The sequence below is a fragment of the Phascolarctos cinereus genome, unplaced genomic scaffold (assembly GCF_003287225.1).
Source record: "Phascolarctos cinereus isolate Bilbo 61053 unplaced genomic scaffold, phaCin_HiC Scaffold_3;HRSCAF=262, whole genome shotgun sequence".
Taxonomy (NCBI): domain Eukaryota; kingdom Metazoa; phylum Chordata; class Mammalia; order Diprotodontia; family Phascolarctidae; genus Phascolarctos; species Phascolarctos cinereus.
The window spans coordinates 111,186,866-111,205,206 of record NW_027555736.1 but is presented as its reverse complement, the minus strand read 5'-3'; the positions used below and the strand labels follow the sequence as shown (position 1 = coordinate 111,205,206).

The 18,341-nt window shown below is 37.9% G+C and overlaps 1 protein-coding gene across 4 annotated transcripts in view; it reads left to right on the top strand.

The window, feature by feature from the left end:
• HOMER2 (homer scaffold protein 2) overlaps positions 1 to 18,341 on the top strand; it is a 153,640-nt gene that overhangs the window by 111,313 nt on the left and 23,986 nt on the right. For 3 of the 4 annotated variants that reach the window (XM_020966345.2, XM_020966333.2, XM_020966358.2), the window contains exons 4-6: positions 10,674 to 10,766; positions 13,371 to 13,507; positions 15,583 to 15,739. In XM_020966345.2, the coding sequence (XP_020822004.1) occupies positions 10,674 to 10,766; positions 13,371 to 13,507; positions 15,583 to 15,739 (387 nt within the window). The remainder of the gene's footprint in view (positions 1 to 10,673; positions 10,767 to 13,370; positions 13,508 to 15,582; positions 15,740 to 18,341) is intronic. The other variant, XM_020966351.2, reaches the window with a different exon arrangement.

Here is an 18,341-nt window from a genome sequence, read left to right as displayed (position 1 = left end):
AAAGAGAACTGGAATCAGTTCAGGAGCCCTGGGTTCAAATCCCAGTTCTGCTATTGACCAATTTTATGTTCTAGGTCAAATTATCCTGACTCTCTGTGACTCATTTTCTTCAGCTGTAAAGTGAAAGATTGGACTTAAATGATTTTTAAGATCTCTTCTAGCTTTAAGAGTCAACTCAGAAGTCTCATCATGGGGCTACTTTCCCAGTTTATTGACCTTTCTTTCCTAAAATTTTAGGGTATAACACCCAAAATGAAAGTTTCCTTGCCTCAGTTACATTCATTATCAGTACAAAAATGTGAATATCACATTGTTTTCCAAAGTTAGATGCTTTGAGTTTTCAAGGTCCTAAAGATTAGATCTCAGTTACAACTTCCTTCCCAAGTGGGTGAAAGGGATGGAATTACCTGTACCTGCCTGAGTAGTGATAGGGACATCAATATTTCTTGCAGTGAGCAAGAAGTCTTAAAAAGTTTCTTTTGGGTCACAGTTTTAGTTCCACCCCATCCTGGTCTATTGCAGTAATTTTTGAGACATTGCCCTCTGCAAATTCTCTTCTTAGTCTCTACTGGGTAACTTACTAATAGGTATAATTATTTTTGTCTTTCAACCATGTACTTTCCTCCCACATCCCTAAATTTTGTGTTGTTTGCACTGATTCAGCTTAATAAGAGCCACTGGAGGGGTCACTTATAAAATTTCAGTAGCTCAGGATGAGGTGCTTACATACAGTACAGTAAGCAGTGTTTCTTTTAATTTGTTAAAGTTGTGATTAAATGACCCTATGGGTAACAACTAGGAAACTCGGTTTATGTAAGTAGCCTTTACTGTTTTAATTAAATAAAACTTACTGCAAAATCTAGCCATCCTAGTTAGTAATGTTCATGAATGTTACTGCCCTGCATAGCTATTATGCATAAATGATAGACCATTGATTCAAATGGTTCCCATTGGTATTACTTTTAGATAACCAAACCAAGTATTTTTTGGGTCAAGTAGGAGGAACTGGACTGTTCAGGAAACTGGTCTGAGTGCCCTCTGAATATCTCTGGATTTGTAATATGGAAGACTCAGGCAATGGGACCTACTTGCTCCTCAGAATGGGAGCACCCATGACACAGGTCTTCCAGAAACCTCAGATTGGCAGATATTTCAGTTGTTAGGAGCAAGGCAAGATGTAATCTGAAGTCCCTGGACACACTTAGATTCGTGTGAACCAACCTCTTACTCAAATAGCATAATGGATCTTTATATAGACCTTTACAATTTACAAAGTGATATGTAATCTCATTTAGTCATCACAACAATCCTCTGGGGAAGGTATTATTTTGTTTTTGTTTTTGTTTTTGTTTTTGTTTTTAGTATCAAGAAAATTTATTACAGAGAAAGTCCAGAGGATTTAGACGTTTCTGGCCAGAAATGGGCTCCACCCTCTTCGGGAGGGGTGGGCCCTGAGTGCAAGGGCAAGTGTGCTTTTATGCAGTTGACTTTGGCATGAAACCTCCCAGGCCTGGATTGGTGGGGAAGGTATTATTACTATCCCTATTTTAAAGATGAGGAAGCTGAAGCTCAGAGATGTTTTCAAAGTCAAGATTTGAACCCATTTCTTTCAAACATCAAATCTGTTGTTCCTTTTCAGTGTGTGGTACAATGACAATTCTGGTAGTCCTCCACCTCCTTCACCCATTCTTTTTCACTGTGGTTCAAAGATTAGATTTTGCAGGGTAGAAAGCTAAAGTTAGGGGACAAGGTGGGACACGCTGTGCAGGCAGAGTAGAAATGATGACTCTGATGGTTTCCCTGAAGGAGAAAGGGAACTTAACAAAGCTTGTCCTCTTCACCTGATCTAAATATTTACTGCCTGGTTCTCAGCTCACCTGCCAAAGTGAGCTCATTCTATGATTAGGGTCCAGGATAGCATACAACAAACAGAATGTGTGCCTGGAGGGATTTAATGGTATAGGTAGCTGCAAAAACATATAGCTTGGTAAGAATTCTGGATATAAGATGAGAGCTGGTCAGAGGGATGCTGTGCTTGCTGATACAGTTAATCTTGTCCACATGAGCACCTCTCCTCCTCCTCCTCCTCCATTCATCATTATGCTGTTAAAGTAAAGGCCCCAGTAGCTACCAGAGCATAAATCATTTGCTTTTCATAATAAGATTGTCTTCTACACGATCTCTGATGAACTCTCTCTGTATAATTGTTTTTTATTCATTTTCTGAAAGGCTTCTTCAGTTAATATCAAAGCAGAAAAATCAGTGAATGTTGGCTTGATTTTGATTTATTCCAGATAATAGTTGAAAGGAACTTGAAGGCTAATAATTTTTAGTTTTCTTTATGGCTTTTGTTTTTTATATCACAATTACTTCCAAATAAAGCCCCATGAAATGTTCCCTATAACAAAACTCACTTTTTCCTTCTCCCCTTTTCTCTTGAAAAAGCAGCCTCACAGAGGAGAGTAGGTTGGATGAGATGATTTGAGGGAAGACACACCACTCACTTTCTATTCCTAAAATATTTCCCTCTACTAGCTGAAATTTTAGCAATTAGAGATCTTTGTGGGGTTAAGAGGTGTAAGTTACCAGAAAAAAAGAAGTTATTCAAAGTTGACCAATAGAGGGACCATATCTGTGTAACAGTGTGCATTGGTAGCCAGACCTTCTACCCTCCCTACCAAGAGAAATGTATTTCATCATCTGTCCTCTAGAAATTGACTTGGTCGGCATATTTAATCTGAGATTGATTTGTTGGCTAGATTTTAGTTTGGTTTTCTCCTTTAGCCTAGACCATTAATTCACCAATAGACTCAGAAAATAATTACTGTTGCCTTTGTTATACGTTCAAGGAATAGTTTTTGGTATTTAGGCGATGAAGCAGCAATAATAATTAGGTAGGAAACATGGGGATATTCTCAGAGCCACTGGGTGTAAGTGGAGTTAATTTAAGGATACAAACTTGAACTAACAGAGGGATTAATTGAAAGATACAGAATCTAAGCAACTTGTAGGCCAGTATTTTGGCATATCTGTGCCCAGAAACCCTGGTGTACCAGTGCCCACATGCCAGATAATTCTCTATATATACTAGTCCTTTTTGAGCATGCTTAAATAGGTTGATGTTTTATATTATACTAAGTGGGTGGACAAATAAATCCACATTTATCTCTGAGGATACACAATACAAACTGGTAATTTGAGAAAGTGTCTGTACAAAGCCAACAGGGTTGTTCTCTTTCACCATTATTATACTTTTTGGTGGAGGGAGGGTGAAGGGAGAAAATAGGAGGGGACAATCTGTTTAATGGGAGCCAATAGGAGCAAAGCATCTCTTTTATTATGGGAGGTGAGATGTATAAATGGTTTCTCTAATGAAAACTTACTTGCTGTCTAATTTTTTTTCCCCTCAGCCTAGTTATAGAGTTTGATCATCCATTTCCTGTACAAGACCGTGGGTGGTTCAGATTGCTGTGTGATTTGAGAAATACTTAAGGCACAGTTGTTCCTTTTGTGCCACTCTGAGGCTGTTAAAGGCCTGAGCTCCTTCATGCCTGCTAATTATTTATTTCTGAGATTGTCAGCCTTAAACCTATGAAAATTTATCAGTGAATGGTAAATAGTTTATGGTGTGGTGGTTGGGGTTGGGGGGAGGGGAGTTTACTGTAAACAATTTAAACCACAGAGTTGTTGAATAGCTATTTCACAAATCTTTGAAATGTGTTATAGCTCACAAGATGTTGCTTTCTTCATCTTTATAGAAGACAGAGCATGAGGCAGGCATGCTTAACCTAAGGATCATTTATTTATTTGCTTATCTATCCACTTATTTATTTTTGATGTTACAGACAGAAGAATAGTTTAAAAACCAGAATGAATTTTCTTCTGAGTGAATTAGATATGCCACACTTGGAGTCAGGGGGATTGACTTAATGAGAAAGCTCTTTTAGTTCTGGAATTCCAGGAAGGATTTCAGCTATAATAACTTGCTCTTCCTTGTTCTTTGGGTTGTTTTGTCTCTCCTTATATGACATTTTATCTCATCAGTTTTTTAAAGTATCCTTTCCATATGACATTTATTTCTCCAAAGATGGAAGAATTTGTCCCTAGAAGCTGTTAAAGTGGCTGGTATTTTCATGCTATCTTGGTGTTCTTTGACTTTAGGCTAAGCCTGGGACTCCCAGACCCTATCTATCTAGAAATGGGGTAAATGCTAGGGGGATTGGGGTGGGGAGAGGTAGAGGGAGAGGGAAAGGAAGAGGGGGAGTGAGGGGGGGGAGCGAGAGAGAGAGAGAGAGAGAGAGAGAGAGAGAGAGAGAGAGAGAGAGAGAGAGAATGAATGAATGAATGAATGAATAAATGAATATGTTCCTTCCAGATTTGCTTTCTATAGGGCTTGTTTTCATGGAGCTCAGGTTCTAGGTATTCATGAAGCGATTTTTCTGGGTCTTTCCCTAGACTGGTCAGAGGGCTGACCATGAAATTTCTAAGGCTTCTAGATAAGACTTTTCCTTTAGTGGCCAGAGCTGTCTTTTTTCCCCCCCTATTCTTTGTTCTAAGCCATTAGGGCCTATTTGACTCATATTCAACCCATTTGGCCTGTTCTTGAATAGGTCAGGTGGAGGTGATTTGTCTTTTATGTCCCAGAGTAGGGTCTTTTCTATTCCACCACTACCCTCAGCCTACATTTTTATTTTATTTTATTTTTATTAATTTATTTTTAGTTTTCAACATTCACTTCCATAAGCTTTTGAGTTTTAAATTTTCTCCCCCTCTGTTCCTGCCTCCCTCCCCAAGACAGCATGCAATCTGATATAGGCTCTGCATATACATTCCTATTAAACCTATTTTCACTTTAGTCATGTTGTAAAGAAGAATTAGAACCAATAGTAGGAACCACAAGAAAGAAGAAACAAAAGAAAACAGAAGAGGAAAAAAAGAGCAAATAGCATGCTTCGATCTGCATTCGTACTTCATAGTTCTTTCTCTGGATGTGGATAGTATTTTCTATTGTGAGATTTTTGGAGATGCCTTGGATTCTTGCATTTCTGAGAAGGGCTAAGTCTATCAGTTAGTCATCACACAGTATGTCAGCCTACATTTCTAAATTGGCCATATTGTCTTCTTTTAGGATTTATCTAAATTTGCAAGATCTTTCCCTCCACACTTTGATAATGCACTATGCTTGAAATTATTTCCCCAAACTAGTATGTTTACATTCCAATAATTTGGCCATTCTGTACCTTTCCTTGCCCCCTACCTCTGAATGGTCCAGATACTACACCAGTGGTAACCTACTTTAATAAGTTCCAATAATTAATTGTTCTGTGTTTGGAGAAAGACCAAGTACATACTAGTAAGGCTCCCCTGCCCCTGAAAGCTGTAACAGAATCCCTCCATCTTCCTTACCAGCAAGGCCCTTTCCATGTCCAAGTACATGCTTTAGATAACAGTGGAGACGAAACTCTCTTCTGAGAGCTGTGAGATTGTACAAAATTGCCACCAATCATAACAGCTGCCAGGGATAATTCAGGTTTGGAGAAACGAGCTTACTGGTAAGTCATTGGGATGTTTCCTTTGGCAAATTGGGGCCTCATTTTTGTGAGGAGATATCATTCTGGAATATCTAAAAATTAGCAGAGAAATGAGGACCTTTCAGAAAAATAATTTGTTGGAGATTGAAGTGACCTCTTGTTTTCTCATTCTTCTGCTCTCACTTCTCTGGTAGGGATTATTGTGATCATCAGTAAACATCCAATGAATGTTTCTCTGCTGGGCACTGGAGGTATAAAAGGAATAGTTTGTAGTTAAAGAGATATGTCAGATTCAATGAGATTTTTTCCCCCCAACAAGGATAGCTAAACATTGGAATTTTTTTTTAACATTGAAATCAAAGGGATTTGAAACTTAAATTTTGCTTGGTCCATAAACATTCATGCATAGTACTTGGTTCTAGGAAAAGAACAGCAACCGAAATTCACAATTGTGATTGGTTTTACTGTAAGTTCTGTTCCTTTGCTGTCAGCCTTGCATGTTACAAATCAAATCAATAAATATTTATTGAAGGTTGTTATGACCAAGGTTCTGGGCAGAGATGTATAGTTGAAATATGACTTGGTATAAACTGAAATTGGCTTGCAGCAAGTAGATAAAAGTTATTGTTTAGATTCCTAGTTGTGTCCATATGTGATATAATTGTGTGTGTGTACACGTACATGTATATGTATGTGCATCTCTGAATTTTCCTTAGAACTACTTATGGTAGTTACTGCAGTGACGGTGCCTTCATTATCAATTCCTGTGGGTTCAGTCATCATCTTTATGCAGATGACTAGCAGATAAGTATATCCAACCTCAGCGTCTCTCCCAAAAGTAGCACTGAATAGTGAATTATTAATTCAGCAAGAGCTTATTAAATGCCTACTTTGTGCCAGGCACTTTGCTTGACACTACTGAAATAGAAAAAAAATTAATAGTGCCTATCTTCAAGGACCTTAATCTATTGTAGGAAATAAATGTGTGTATGTGTTTGTGTGCAAAGTAAATACAAAGTAATTTCAGGAGCAGTAGAAACTGGGAGGATTAAGAAAGACCTTCAATGGAATGTAGCATTAAAGTTGAGCTTTGAAGGAAACTAGTGATTCTTGGGGAAAGAAGGGAACATCTATCTTCCTTCTTTCTCCAAAAATGAGTGCTTTCCAAGAATGTCAGCTTGGGAAAGGGCATGGACACAGGTGGTGGCATTTTGTATTGTTTCATTTTAAAAAAGAACTGTAATCACATAGTTTATTGAACGTAATGAATGTGAATGCAAAATGGTCAAAAAACCCTATAGAGAGCTATCTGCCTCTGGGTATCTTCCTATTTGCCTTTCTATATGTTTGGAATGACAAGGGTGGTGTTTTTTTGGTTTGTTTGTTTGTTTTTGTTTTTTTCAGCCAAAGACAAGGTTTATTAGAACATCTGTCATATTGGACAGACTCTTAAGAAGTCTGAAAAATAGTGAGCTATTGGCTAGATTGTAAGAATCTGAGCAGTGGCTAGATTTTAAGAATCCAAGCCCACAAGGATGTTCTTAAAAATACCAACTAAGAAAGGGAATAAAGAAAGGATGTCTGTATGTCTGGTACTCTATCTCTAGAGCAGAGACTATAACAGATTAAGTCAAGGGAAAATGAGTAAAAGATATCCTTCTTTTCAACTTAACAACTCAGTGGAAGTCACAAGAGTGGCAGCATTGGGATTTGTGATACTACCTTCAAAAATTTTTTTATTGGGATATTTTGTTTTTATATCACCTATATTTTCATCTGTATCTCCCCCCCCAACTCTTTCTTCCCAAAGAGCTATCCCATATGACAAAGAGTGAAAAAAAAAGAGAAAAAAATCAGCAAAACTGCTCAATACATTAAAAAAATGACCATGTGCAATGTTCCACACTTTTGGACTGCCTTGCTCCCACTTCTGCCTATATGAAGTCTTTTCATATCTCTTCTTTGAGGCCATGCTTGTGAAACAAAGATGTCAACATCTTTCCTGATGATTACGTATTAGGATACGTTGACACGTTGGCTTCCCTCACAACCTGTGTTCTTGGTTCCTCTTCTACGTGGAGTATCGCATGAACTGTTCCTTCTCTTATTTTTGTCTTTGCTTTCCCCCACACCACTCCCCCACTCAGGTTTTTCCATTTTTCTGGAGCAGAATCCAGATTTGGCATACTTTGGGCATAGTCTGCCAACTTAAGTCAAAGAACCCTGACAAACAATGATGGTAAATTTCTGAGGAAACTTTCTTTCAGCTTACTTCCTCTTCTTACAGAATGTATTTGTGATTCCTGTGTTACTATCACAATGGACCACAGATATTTTCATGTTAATTTACCTGAACTCTTCTATATTGTTTGTACTAAGTTGGTTGATGGAGTGTAAAGAAGGAACATAGATCACGATTTCAAATATTTGTGTTGGTGTCTTTTGGGGAAGCTTACTTGCTCTAAATCCTGCATACACACTAAAATTAGAAGATGATACATGTGTAGATAGGACATGTAGGCCGTGTTTTTTTCCAATATCTTCTTAACATTTCCTTGACATCTCTACTTGGATGACCTCACAGTCATCTCAAATTCAACATTTCTAAAACAGAACACTTTATCCCCCCCATGCACAACCCACCCCTTCTTCTAACTTTTCAAGTTCAAAATACCTCCATTTTTCTAGTCACCCAGGGTCTCATTCTGGGAGATCTTCATTCTAAGTCCCTCACTCTCCAATATTCAGTCAGTTGCCAATTCTGGGCAATTCCACCTTTTCAACATCTTTCACATCTGTTCTCTTCTTTCTGTTCATACCACAACCATTGATTCTCTTGGACTAGTAGCTTCTCAGCTGGTCTCCCTGAGTCCAGTTTGTCAGCATTAATTCATATTCTACCCAGCTGCCAAATTGCCAACTCGTCTGCCCATGATACTTCCCTTGCTTAAAATGTTTCAGTAGTTCCTCATTGCCTTTGTGATCAACAGCAAACTCCTTCATTTGGCATCTAGAGCCATCAGCAAACTAGCTTGAGGGTAGCTCACTCATATTCTTTAACTACTGGCCAACTTGTTGTCTCTCTGTAAGGACATTGTGTTTCCTGCCTCCATGTTATTTTTCATAGCCTGTCTCCCTCCTCACTTCTGTCTCTTGTAACCTCTAGCATCCCCCACAGCTCAGCTCAAGTGCCATCTCCTCTGATGTCCCCATTTGCTAGTTGTCTTTCATTATCTTTTCCAATAGAGACGTTATCTTAAAAACTGGGTGGTGAAATGGACTGAGTTTAAATCTGGCCTCAGGCAAGTCACTTAACCTTATTTGCCTCAGATTCCTTATTTGTAAAATGAATTGGAGAATGAAATGGCAAACCACTCCAGTAATTTTTGCCAAGAAAACCCCAAATGGGGTCACAAAGAGATGGGTATGACTGAAAAGTGACTCAACAACACCAACAACAATTACAGATATCTTTTAAAACTCCCCAGTTATTCAGTAGCTTGGGTTTGCTAACCTCTTTTTACCAGCAGCATCTCAACTTCCAATTCCATGTCTCACTTTGAGTCACCAAAGCTACCTTTCTCCAAACAACACACAGCTTAGTGAACTGTATTTGCTCATAAAAACTTGTGTCTTTTCAGCGAGCATTGAACCAGAGAGAGGTAACCTCTGATCTTTCAGCTAGAAAAAGTTTGGGTTTCTTAAGGTCATTTATATATACCTAGCTTTATTCTGCTGGTGTGGTAGAATATTGGATTTGGAATCAGTTGTCAGTCGTGTCTGACTCTTCATGACCCCATTTGGGGTTTTCTTGGCTAAGATATTAGAATGCTTTACCACCACCTCGTAAGTACCTAAGGCCAGATTGAACTCATGAAAATAAGTGTTCCTGACTCCAGGGCCAGGATTCTATCCACTATGCCACCTAGGTACCCCTTCCTGGCTTTATGTAGAGATCATGTCAATAAAAACACTCCTTTCCTTTTAATGAGAAAACAGACAATCACAGTATAATGATCATAATTAGGTCTTTGACTCTTTTCTGGACTCTTGCTCTGGAGCTGTTGCTTCATTTTCAGGCACACTTTTTTTTTTTAAATGGTAGGTTTTATGTTCCTTTGGGTACTTAAGGTTGTTGAGAGGCTTATCTCTTGCTAACTGATGCATATTCTATTTTCCAGTGGCTTCCCCTTCCTTGTAGTCTCTAATCCATTTAGGTCAAGTACCATCTTTTTCCAGTAGATATGGAACACTCCTATCCCAAAGGCAATTTGGGAATGTTTCACTGAGAAAATGCCTATGAAGACTTGGTCTTACCTACTTTATGAATATTTAGCAAAACATTTCTGAAGAGGGAAAATTGTACATCAATACTGAGAGTTGAGACTGTGGTTTCCATGCAAAGTAAATATTGATTCATCTGTTAGTCCTGATTGTCTTTTCATGATTGAAGTTAAAGTAATAAAGCAGAATTATAGTTATGTGATTAAAAACAAGAAGTAACTTTTGCTAAAAAACCTTAAAACAGGTAATACTGAAATGTAATTTGGCTTCCACTGCCTTATTAATCACTTTACAGGTAACGTAGGCTCTTGGTGTGTTTTCTTTGTCTATCTTTTCAATACATAAAGTGAGTTTTCCACTTTCCTTGCTTTCCAAATGTAATTTAACTAGCACCTAAAACACAGTATTTAATAATGCAAACTGCTAAAAGGACTTTTTTCCTGTATTCTTCCTCTTTATGTGTATGTTTGTTCTTTGTTCCCAGGGGCACATTGAATTTTTTTGTGCAATTAGCAAATTATTTTTACCTTCATCTCAATCAGTATCATTTTTAATCATTACATTTTAGTAATAACCTGTGAGTCTTTATTAACTTTCCTCTCCTACAAGTTAAGGAAGTCATTGCTTTGCATGACTGTGTTTTCTAGTATTCATTTGCTAGAAAAAGCATTTGCTTGACTCTTAAGAAACATTTTCCTGACTTTCTAAAACTTATCTAAAAAGCTTGCTGTTGATTTCTTTTTTTGCACACTTACAGTATTTGCTGACTTGAGAAGGATGCATAATGGTGATGGTGATTCTGAACAGCAGTAACGTTTGGGGCCAGGAATGACTTCAGTAAACATTATTAATGTTCAGTTTGCAGAGAAATTCCAAGAAGTGAAGGAAGCTGCCAAATTAGCTAGAGACAAGTCTCAAGAGAAAATCGAGACCTCAAGCAATCATTCTCAAGTAAGTAATTTATCCATGAAATAAACCTGTATTTTATCAATTATTAGGTTTCATGAATGCTTTGGGCAGAAAAACAAATATTGGCAATGAAGAATTTGGAAAGATTGTTTGCACTTGTTGGCCATTAGGATTCTCCCAGTGTTCACCAACCTTTTTACAGAACTCCTGAATGTCACAGGAAAACATAGAGTTTTGATAGAAAACCTTTTACTTCAGAGCAGTTGAACTAGGAGAATGTCCTTTTGAATGTCCTTTTACTCAGTAATATTCCCTGTGACCACATAGTTGAAGGCGAACAGCAAGTGTCAGGCTGAAAGATGGATTTCAGTTCTATCCTAGTCTCCTTTTGATCAGAGAAGATCTAGCTTTATCATACAAAGAATGGCATTATTATTACAATCATGACCTTTTTAAAGCAAATTGACTAAATGCAGTTAGGTTATTGCAGTAGTCAAGGCAACAAGATAATAAAGGCCTAAGTTTCTACTACTGGTGTCTTAAATCTAAGTAACATGTTAGAATTAACGAAGCGCCTTCACATCCATTACAGGCATACTCCACCAAATATCATTAATTGGTTCTTTGAAAGGGTCACATTATACGAAATAACATTAGAGGGGGCAGTTCCATAGGTATAATATCATATGTGTTATAATGTTACAGTGGAATTTAGTTATATTAACAACCTTGTTGTAAAATAATCTTAATTATGCCGTTATTATACAAGATATTCTTGGATCTCATTTGATTTTCACAACAACCCTGTGGGGTAGGTAGACATACTATTCTGTCCATTTTGCAGATCAGGAAACTGAGGCTTATACAATTGACTTCTCCATGGCTTCACATCTAGTAAATGATGGGACTGAAATTCAGACTGAGGGTCTTTTCTCTGAGCTAGTGTTTTTGTCATGCTTCTTCCTGCCTAGATTAGTGGCACTGGGAATAGAGAAGAAGACTTGAATGTAAGGAATCCAGTAGCATGAAAATCAAGAGAACTTGGTGGCTATGTGATAAGAGATCATTACCAAAATTATAGTTAGGAGTCAAAAGTGTGGAAGAAATGGCTAAGATGAATGAATGGGCCCTCTAAAAGATGGAATGTAGGTAGAGAAGGGGGGTTGTTTGAGTCTTTAAGATATGCTGACAGGGTGAGGAAAGGAAGAAGAATCATCAAAAGCATTGGAGACTTAGGAGGAAACCCAAGATCTAATACAGTACAATAAAATTCAAGAAGACAGTATAAAGAAGGGTGGTGAAATGTATCATGTGCTACAGAGAGGTCAATCAATCAACAAGAATTTATTAAACACTTACCATTTGCCAGGCTCTGTGCTAAGCACTGCGGATAACAAAGAAGTAAAACCAGTCCTTGCTCTCAAAGAGCTTATATACAAATATTTATAAATCAGAATATACAAGATAAATACAAAGTTCAGAAGGAATAAGGACTGAGAGGCAAGGGTAAGGGGAGACCATTGGATTTGAAAAGAAAGGTCATTAATGACATTTATCCAAAGGGTGTTTTGGTAGAATTCTACACTCCATTTAGGTAGCTTTCTTTAAGTTTTCCAAACCCATGAAATTGGGCTCCTAGAATATGTCTATGAGCTATGTATAAAAGTTTTCCAATATTGCTTAAAGAGATCATCGCTAATAATTGAGCATTATTGTCTCCATTCCGTGATAACATCTTTGACTTTCATGTTGTCTAAATTTCAAGTGTTAAAATTCAATTGTCACGCGTAAATCTAAAAATATGAATATTATTGATATCATTTCATTTTTCTCCACCTTGACTGGGGATGGCACAGACAACATACAGAAGGTCTTTGTTATTTTTCTCTACTCTTTGTCAGAGTTCAAATATGCAGTGATGCTTGAGTTCTTATAATCCTTAGAGAATCAGTCGCAGCTGAGAATTGACATCTATAGTGCCAAAACTTAATATTTTTTCCTCTCTTTCTCTTGATATTGCATGGATATAAGTGGACACAAAACTATGTTAGTTATCCCTGACTCTTACTATGTCACTGACCCATCTTTTATTTATTTAATTTTCTTATTGTCTCTGGGTCTTTACATTTCTTCTATGTACTTTATTCCTTGTGGCAAATAGTTTGTTAGCCATTCTCTAATCTTTGGGTTTATGTTGTGTTTCTAGTTTATCATTATCAATTATTATTAGCAATAATTAATAATTACTACTCTAACCATTATATAATTTACATCATGTCATTTATAATAACAATGCTTCTAATTTGCTGCTTTTCAGGGGGTGAGGGGAGTCTGGAAACTAGAGCAAGCTTGTTAGAATGGTGTATAAAGTCGGAGGAAATAGGTAGTTATTGAAGCACTGATGGATCCTCCTATGAGTTAAAGGCCTGTGCTTTAGTACACAAACTTTGACATCTCTTATGACTCTTGAAGGGGTGGTCGTCCCCTGTGTTCCCAAGAAGCAAAATGTTCTGCTCTTTCTTTGTCTGTGTACATGTGCACCTGTGCGCACTTGTGTATGTCTTGTTTTCCATGCCTCTCATTTCCACATGTGGGAAGAAGAGTGATTTAGTTTAGTTTAGGCGATTTCTATGACCCCTGTTATAGGAATCAGGATGTGAAACCCCATCTTCTACTCAGGCATCAAGTGTGAATGGAACAGACGATGAAAAGGCATCTCATGGCCCTGCTGAAGCACATCTAAAATCGGAGAATGAGAAGCTGAAACTGGCCCTTACACAGAGGTAATAAGGATTTCACATCCAAATTATTTCTCCCTGCTGTTTAATTTCTGCTTGGTGGCATTTCCATTCTTTTCATTAGGTAAGAGATGTTTCACTAAGTTGACCATTAAAGAAAGACACCTGAATACGACACCTAGAGGTAGCTTTTATGTGAACTGGAGGAGGATGCTACACAGAAAGCCATGGCATTTTTCTTGCTCCCACACTGGCTCTCTGCCAGAGGAATCAGAGGAATTCTAACTGACACTAACATGTTTTCTTTTAGAGGAAGTTAAGGACTTTGCTTTCTCTTTTTAGGAAAGGAAGTTGAATATAAGCATTCTTCCATTGAAGGAGGCAGCTAAGAAATGCATCTATCCAGCCCCTGTAATTTAACTAGATTAACTCAACTCCAGGAGTTTAACCCAATATGGATTGTCTTGTGATTTTATAATTTTTCAGACAGGCCTATCTTATTTTGGATTCTAGACTGACTTGATTTGCATTGTACAGCGGTCCTTATTAAGCGTAAAGAAGTTCTCAGGATTTTTTTTTCTGGTCATTTTGGACTGCTGAAATAGAAAGATTTCCCAACTGAAATTAATCTTGCTCCAACACTCTAGATTAATGAGCAAGTGAATGAATGATGTGAATGAACTTTAAGCCATTTCTTCAAATCAGCTTGACTTCTTTGATATCAGCCTTAAAATTACCAACTTAAATGAGTTTTGAGCATTCTTAATGTGTGGTCTTTGAAGTTTAAGGTGCATGGCTTTATGTCAAGTTCATAGAGCCTTGAGGCTGACTGTTAAATATCACAAGATAAAGGGTTACAAAATTATATGAATATGGTTAGGTAAATTGATGTTGACACATAGAAGACAAATTGAGGTCAGTAGCTAGTGCTACCAGTGAGTAGCTGTTGGGTTGGGGACCCAACTTTCCAGAAATCTTACAATTAAGTTTTACTGTGAAACTCCTTCCAGCTGTGATTGGAGATTACCTTAAGTGTTGAAGACTTAAAGGTTTGAAATACAGAGAGTAACCTGAGGGTTGTAAAGGCATGATGACTATGAGTATGAAACTCACTTTCTTTTAACTCCAGTGAACACATTGATGTAGTAAAAATATTTTCATCTCCATGGCAAGGCTTTGGGCTTTCATAACTGAGGGTTTTGGGTTTTTTTTTTTTGGTTACTTAAATGAATGCTCAAAGACTCCATTAAAAAAAAACTCATGGAAAATCAAATGATTGAGGTCTCCACCAGTTGAGGGTCTCCACTTTGGCCATAGAACATGTACTAGCTAAAACCCATGTTGGGTCTTCTTAGTCTAAGGAATTTTCTCTTCCATTTATGTCAAAGCCATTTCTAGGAAGAGGAAGCTAAAAGGGATCATCTCAGCCCTCAAATCTTCAATTCACTTTAGCACCTGAGGGGTATGTTTTCTAACCAGGGTATTGTTTTTTCCTTGAAATTGTTTTCTTGTGACACTGGTTTATTGTGTGAGCACTACCATAGAAGCCTTTCAAGGCTTTGAAGACTTCACTGAAGATTTTCCTGAGACCTGAAGGTTAAGTGACTTGCCCAGAGTCACACAGCTAGTGAGTGTTATGTGTCTGAGGCTGGATTTGAACTCAGGTCCTCCTGACTCCAGGGCTGCCACCCAGCTGCCCCTAGAGGACCTATTTGTCAGTCTCTAACATATAGTGTAGTCTTGGACTATTATTTTGTCCCTTAATTAAGAATTTTTAAAGGGTAAGGCTGGGAGCAACCAAATGATAGCAGGGTTTACAATTTTTAATTAATCATAAAATTACTTATTTTTGGTATAGGAAGAATTAGGTTGGCATTTGATATAGATCAGTGAATAATGTTGGTTATTTTTAATGGAACTTACACAATATTGGAGATAATGATTGTCTCCATAGAAAAATGGGCTTTAAATTAAGTAGGGAGGAGAGATGTGGATTCTAAAATACAGAGATGTTGACTTTTACTCTGTATTGTAGTACAGATGTGACAGGGCCAGAATTTCTCATGGGAGGCCAAGCTCTATGGTATTGAATCTAACCCTCATTCCTATCATCGCAACAGTGCCTCTAATGTGAAGAAATGGGAGATTGAGCTGCAAACTCTGAGAGAAAGCAATGCAAGATTGACAGCAGCACTTCAAGAATCCGCTGCCAGTGTAGATCAGTGGAAAAAGCAGTTTTCTATTTGCAGAGATGAGAATGATCGACTCAGGAATAAGGTAAGTCTGACTGCCTAGGCTGCTTGAAATTGGATGGGAGTTTATGTAGTTGAATGAGATGCTTGGCTTGCTGTATGCCGGGCACAGGCTGTCTGGATGAAAGATATGAGAGATGGGGAAAGGAAGAAGAAAGAAAATGGAACTACAAGGCTATAGGCCAAGAGGGCCTTTGGCTTCTTTCCTCTGGCTAGAGGGAAATTGCTTTTATCCCCTTTGCCCTCTTTCTTTCACTGGACTGTTTTCCCTTCCTTTTTTTTCTTTACCTTATAAGCCATAATGTGGAATTGAAGGGTTTGGGTTTTTTTTTTAACTGCATAGATTAAATTATTTAACGTTCTCAGTTTAGAAAGAAAATTAGTTGAATGTATAATCTATGATCTAAACCCTCATAGGGTCAAATTCTAAGGATTTTTATTGGTAAACAGTATCTGTTTGCTTTGTCCTCCATTCAAGTGGAAAAGTAGAAACTTTAGAAATTAACTCGGGTCTAGACATTTTCATAATGCAAACAAACCCAAGTGTTGAATAGCTCTGAAACAGTAAAGCATTTCATCAGGACCAAAATGAGTAGTAAAGTAAGAGAAAAGCAATAACAACCACTGAACCATTTCTTTCCTTCACTTCCACATCCCTTCCTCCAAAAGAAGTTTGGACTTTCAGTTCTGGCCCAAACTCAAGACTCTGATAGGAAAGACATAGGCAAAGTCTCAACAGCCTAATCATATTCCTGAATGTGTCTTGGTTTGCTTTTCCTCAAATGTTCCACACAAATTCCAGTCATAATGGAAGTATGTCAGCTTTTGTACGACCTGGATGTCTCATCTTTTTGTTTGTGGGATTCAGGGATACTCTAGGACAGGGGCAGGGAACCTTCAGCCCCAAGGCCACATGTGACCTTCTAAGTCCTTGGATGCTGCCTTTTGATTGAGTCTAAGTTTTACAGAACAAATTCTTTTATTAAGGGGCCACACATGGCCTTGAGGCCACAGATTCCCCACATCTGTAGAGAACTGAACATTCTCCTGAAAGAGATTCCTAACTGTTTGAGAGTTTGGCTTGATCACATACAGAGGAAAGATGAAATGAGTAAAGAATGTCCACTGTCCACATTGGGCCATACATTTGGATGAACAACCAATAGAACTTGTCTGTCAGTATATACACCTGGAACAGACAGAGATGGCCAATGAAGTGGACCCAGAATTAAATGGAAGGAAGCTAGAGGGCTAGATTGCCTTCAGAAAATTGCCAATATCCTTTATTCAATCAATGAAGCATTTATTAAGCACCTATTACCCCTAGCTTCTCCTGGAAGCCAAGACCCATCTTTTTAATACCAGTATTTTATCAGTGTTTCCATATGGCAGCAAGACATGGAACACAACAGTGTCCAACAAATTGAAAATGAATATCACGCAAAGGGCAATGGAGGGATGCATGGTTGATGTGAGTAGGCAACATAATCAATAAGGAACTTTGAAGAACAGGAGTAAAAGATGTCATCAGGGGAAAGGATGATAGGAAGAAAAGATGGACTGGTCATGTGGCCAGGATGACTGGTGGAAATCCTGAGTGCTCCATTGATATCTTTGGAATGTCAGGAGCAATTAAGATTGATTTTAAACCCATTGAGTATGCCCTGTGGTAATCTTATGGGGGGACACAGACAAGAGTTGCACAGGATGGGCAAACAAGTATCGATTGTGATCTGTGTAGCCTGAAGGAATGTCCAAATTGATGAGATCCCAGGGACCTCTGAGTGTTTGAGAATTCTCTAGCTGACCAATGATTCTATCTTCTTATGGCAAGCATTCCCTCCCTGCTGAGATGGTATGTGACTCACGTCCTTGACAAGGACTCTGCAGAGGGGACACTTGTCATTTGACTGCTTTAGACAAGTAACTTCTATCCAGTCTAGTGGTGATTTGGTGTTAATGACCCTTTTTCTGCACATCTCAGATCCCTTTCATCCACCTTCTCATCCCCTTACCCTCTCATAGGCATCACCAAGGTTTCTTTCTTGTGGCTTTCATCATGCTCTTCTAGTATTTTTTCCAGATTTGATGAGTGTCCTGTTAGATCACCACTTCCAAGCAGTTTATGTCACCAGTACTTTTTCTTTGAATTTGAATTTTTTCTTCTTCTCTGAAAGGTAGTGATGGCCTCAGAAACCTCTGGAGACCTGCACTCAAATGTCTGTGATCCCATGAAATCAATAAAAGCTATGTAATAGTAATAATAGCCAGCTTTATTTGTCACTTAAAGTTTACGAAACATTTTACAAATATTATTTCATTTTTTCCTCAACAACCCTCTGAGGTAGGTGCTATTATTATTCCCATTTTATAGATGAAGAAACTGAGGCACAGTATCTCGAATCACATAGTTATAGTGTGTCTGAGGTTAGAACTCAGGTCTTCTTGATTCTGGATCCGGTGTTTTATCTACTGTACCACCTAGCTGCCTTGAATATTTTTATTTTTAATATTATATTTTCCTTATATTCCTCTGCTGTGGGTATCTGGCAATAATAACCTTCATACAAGTTTAATACTTAGAACCATTGGTTGCCTACAAAACAGTCAAGGGGACTTGCATTCAT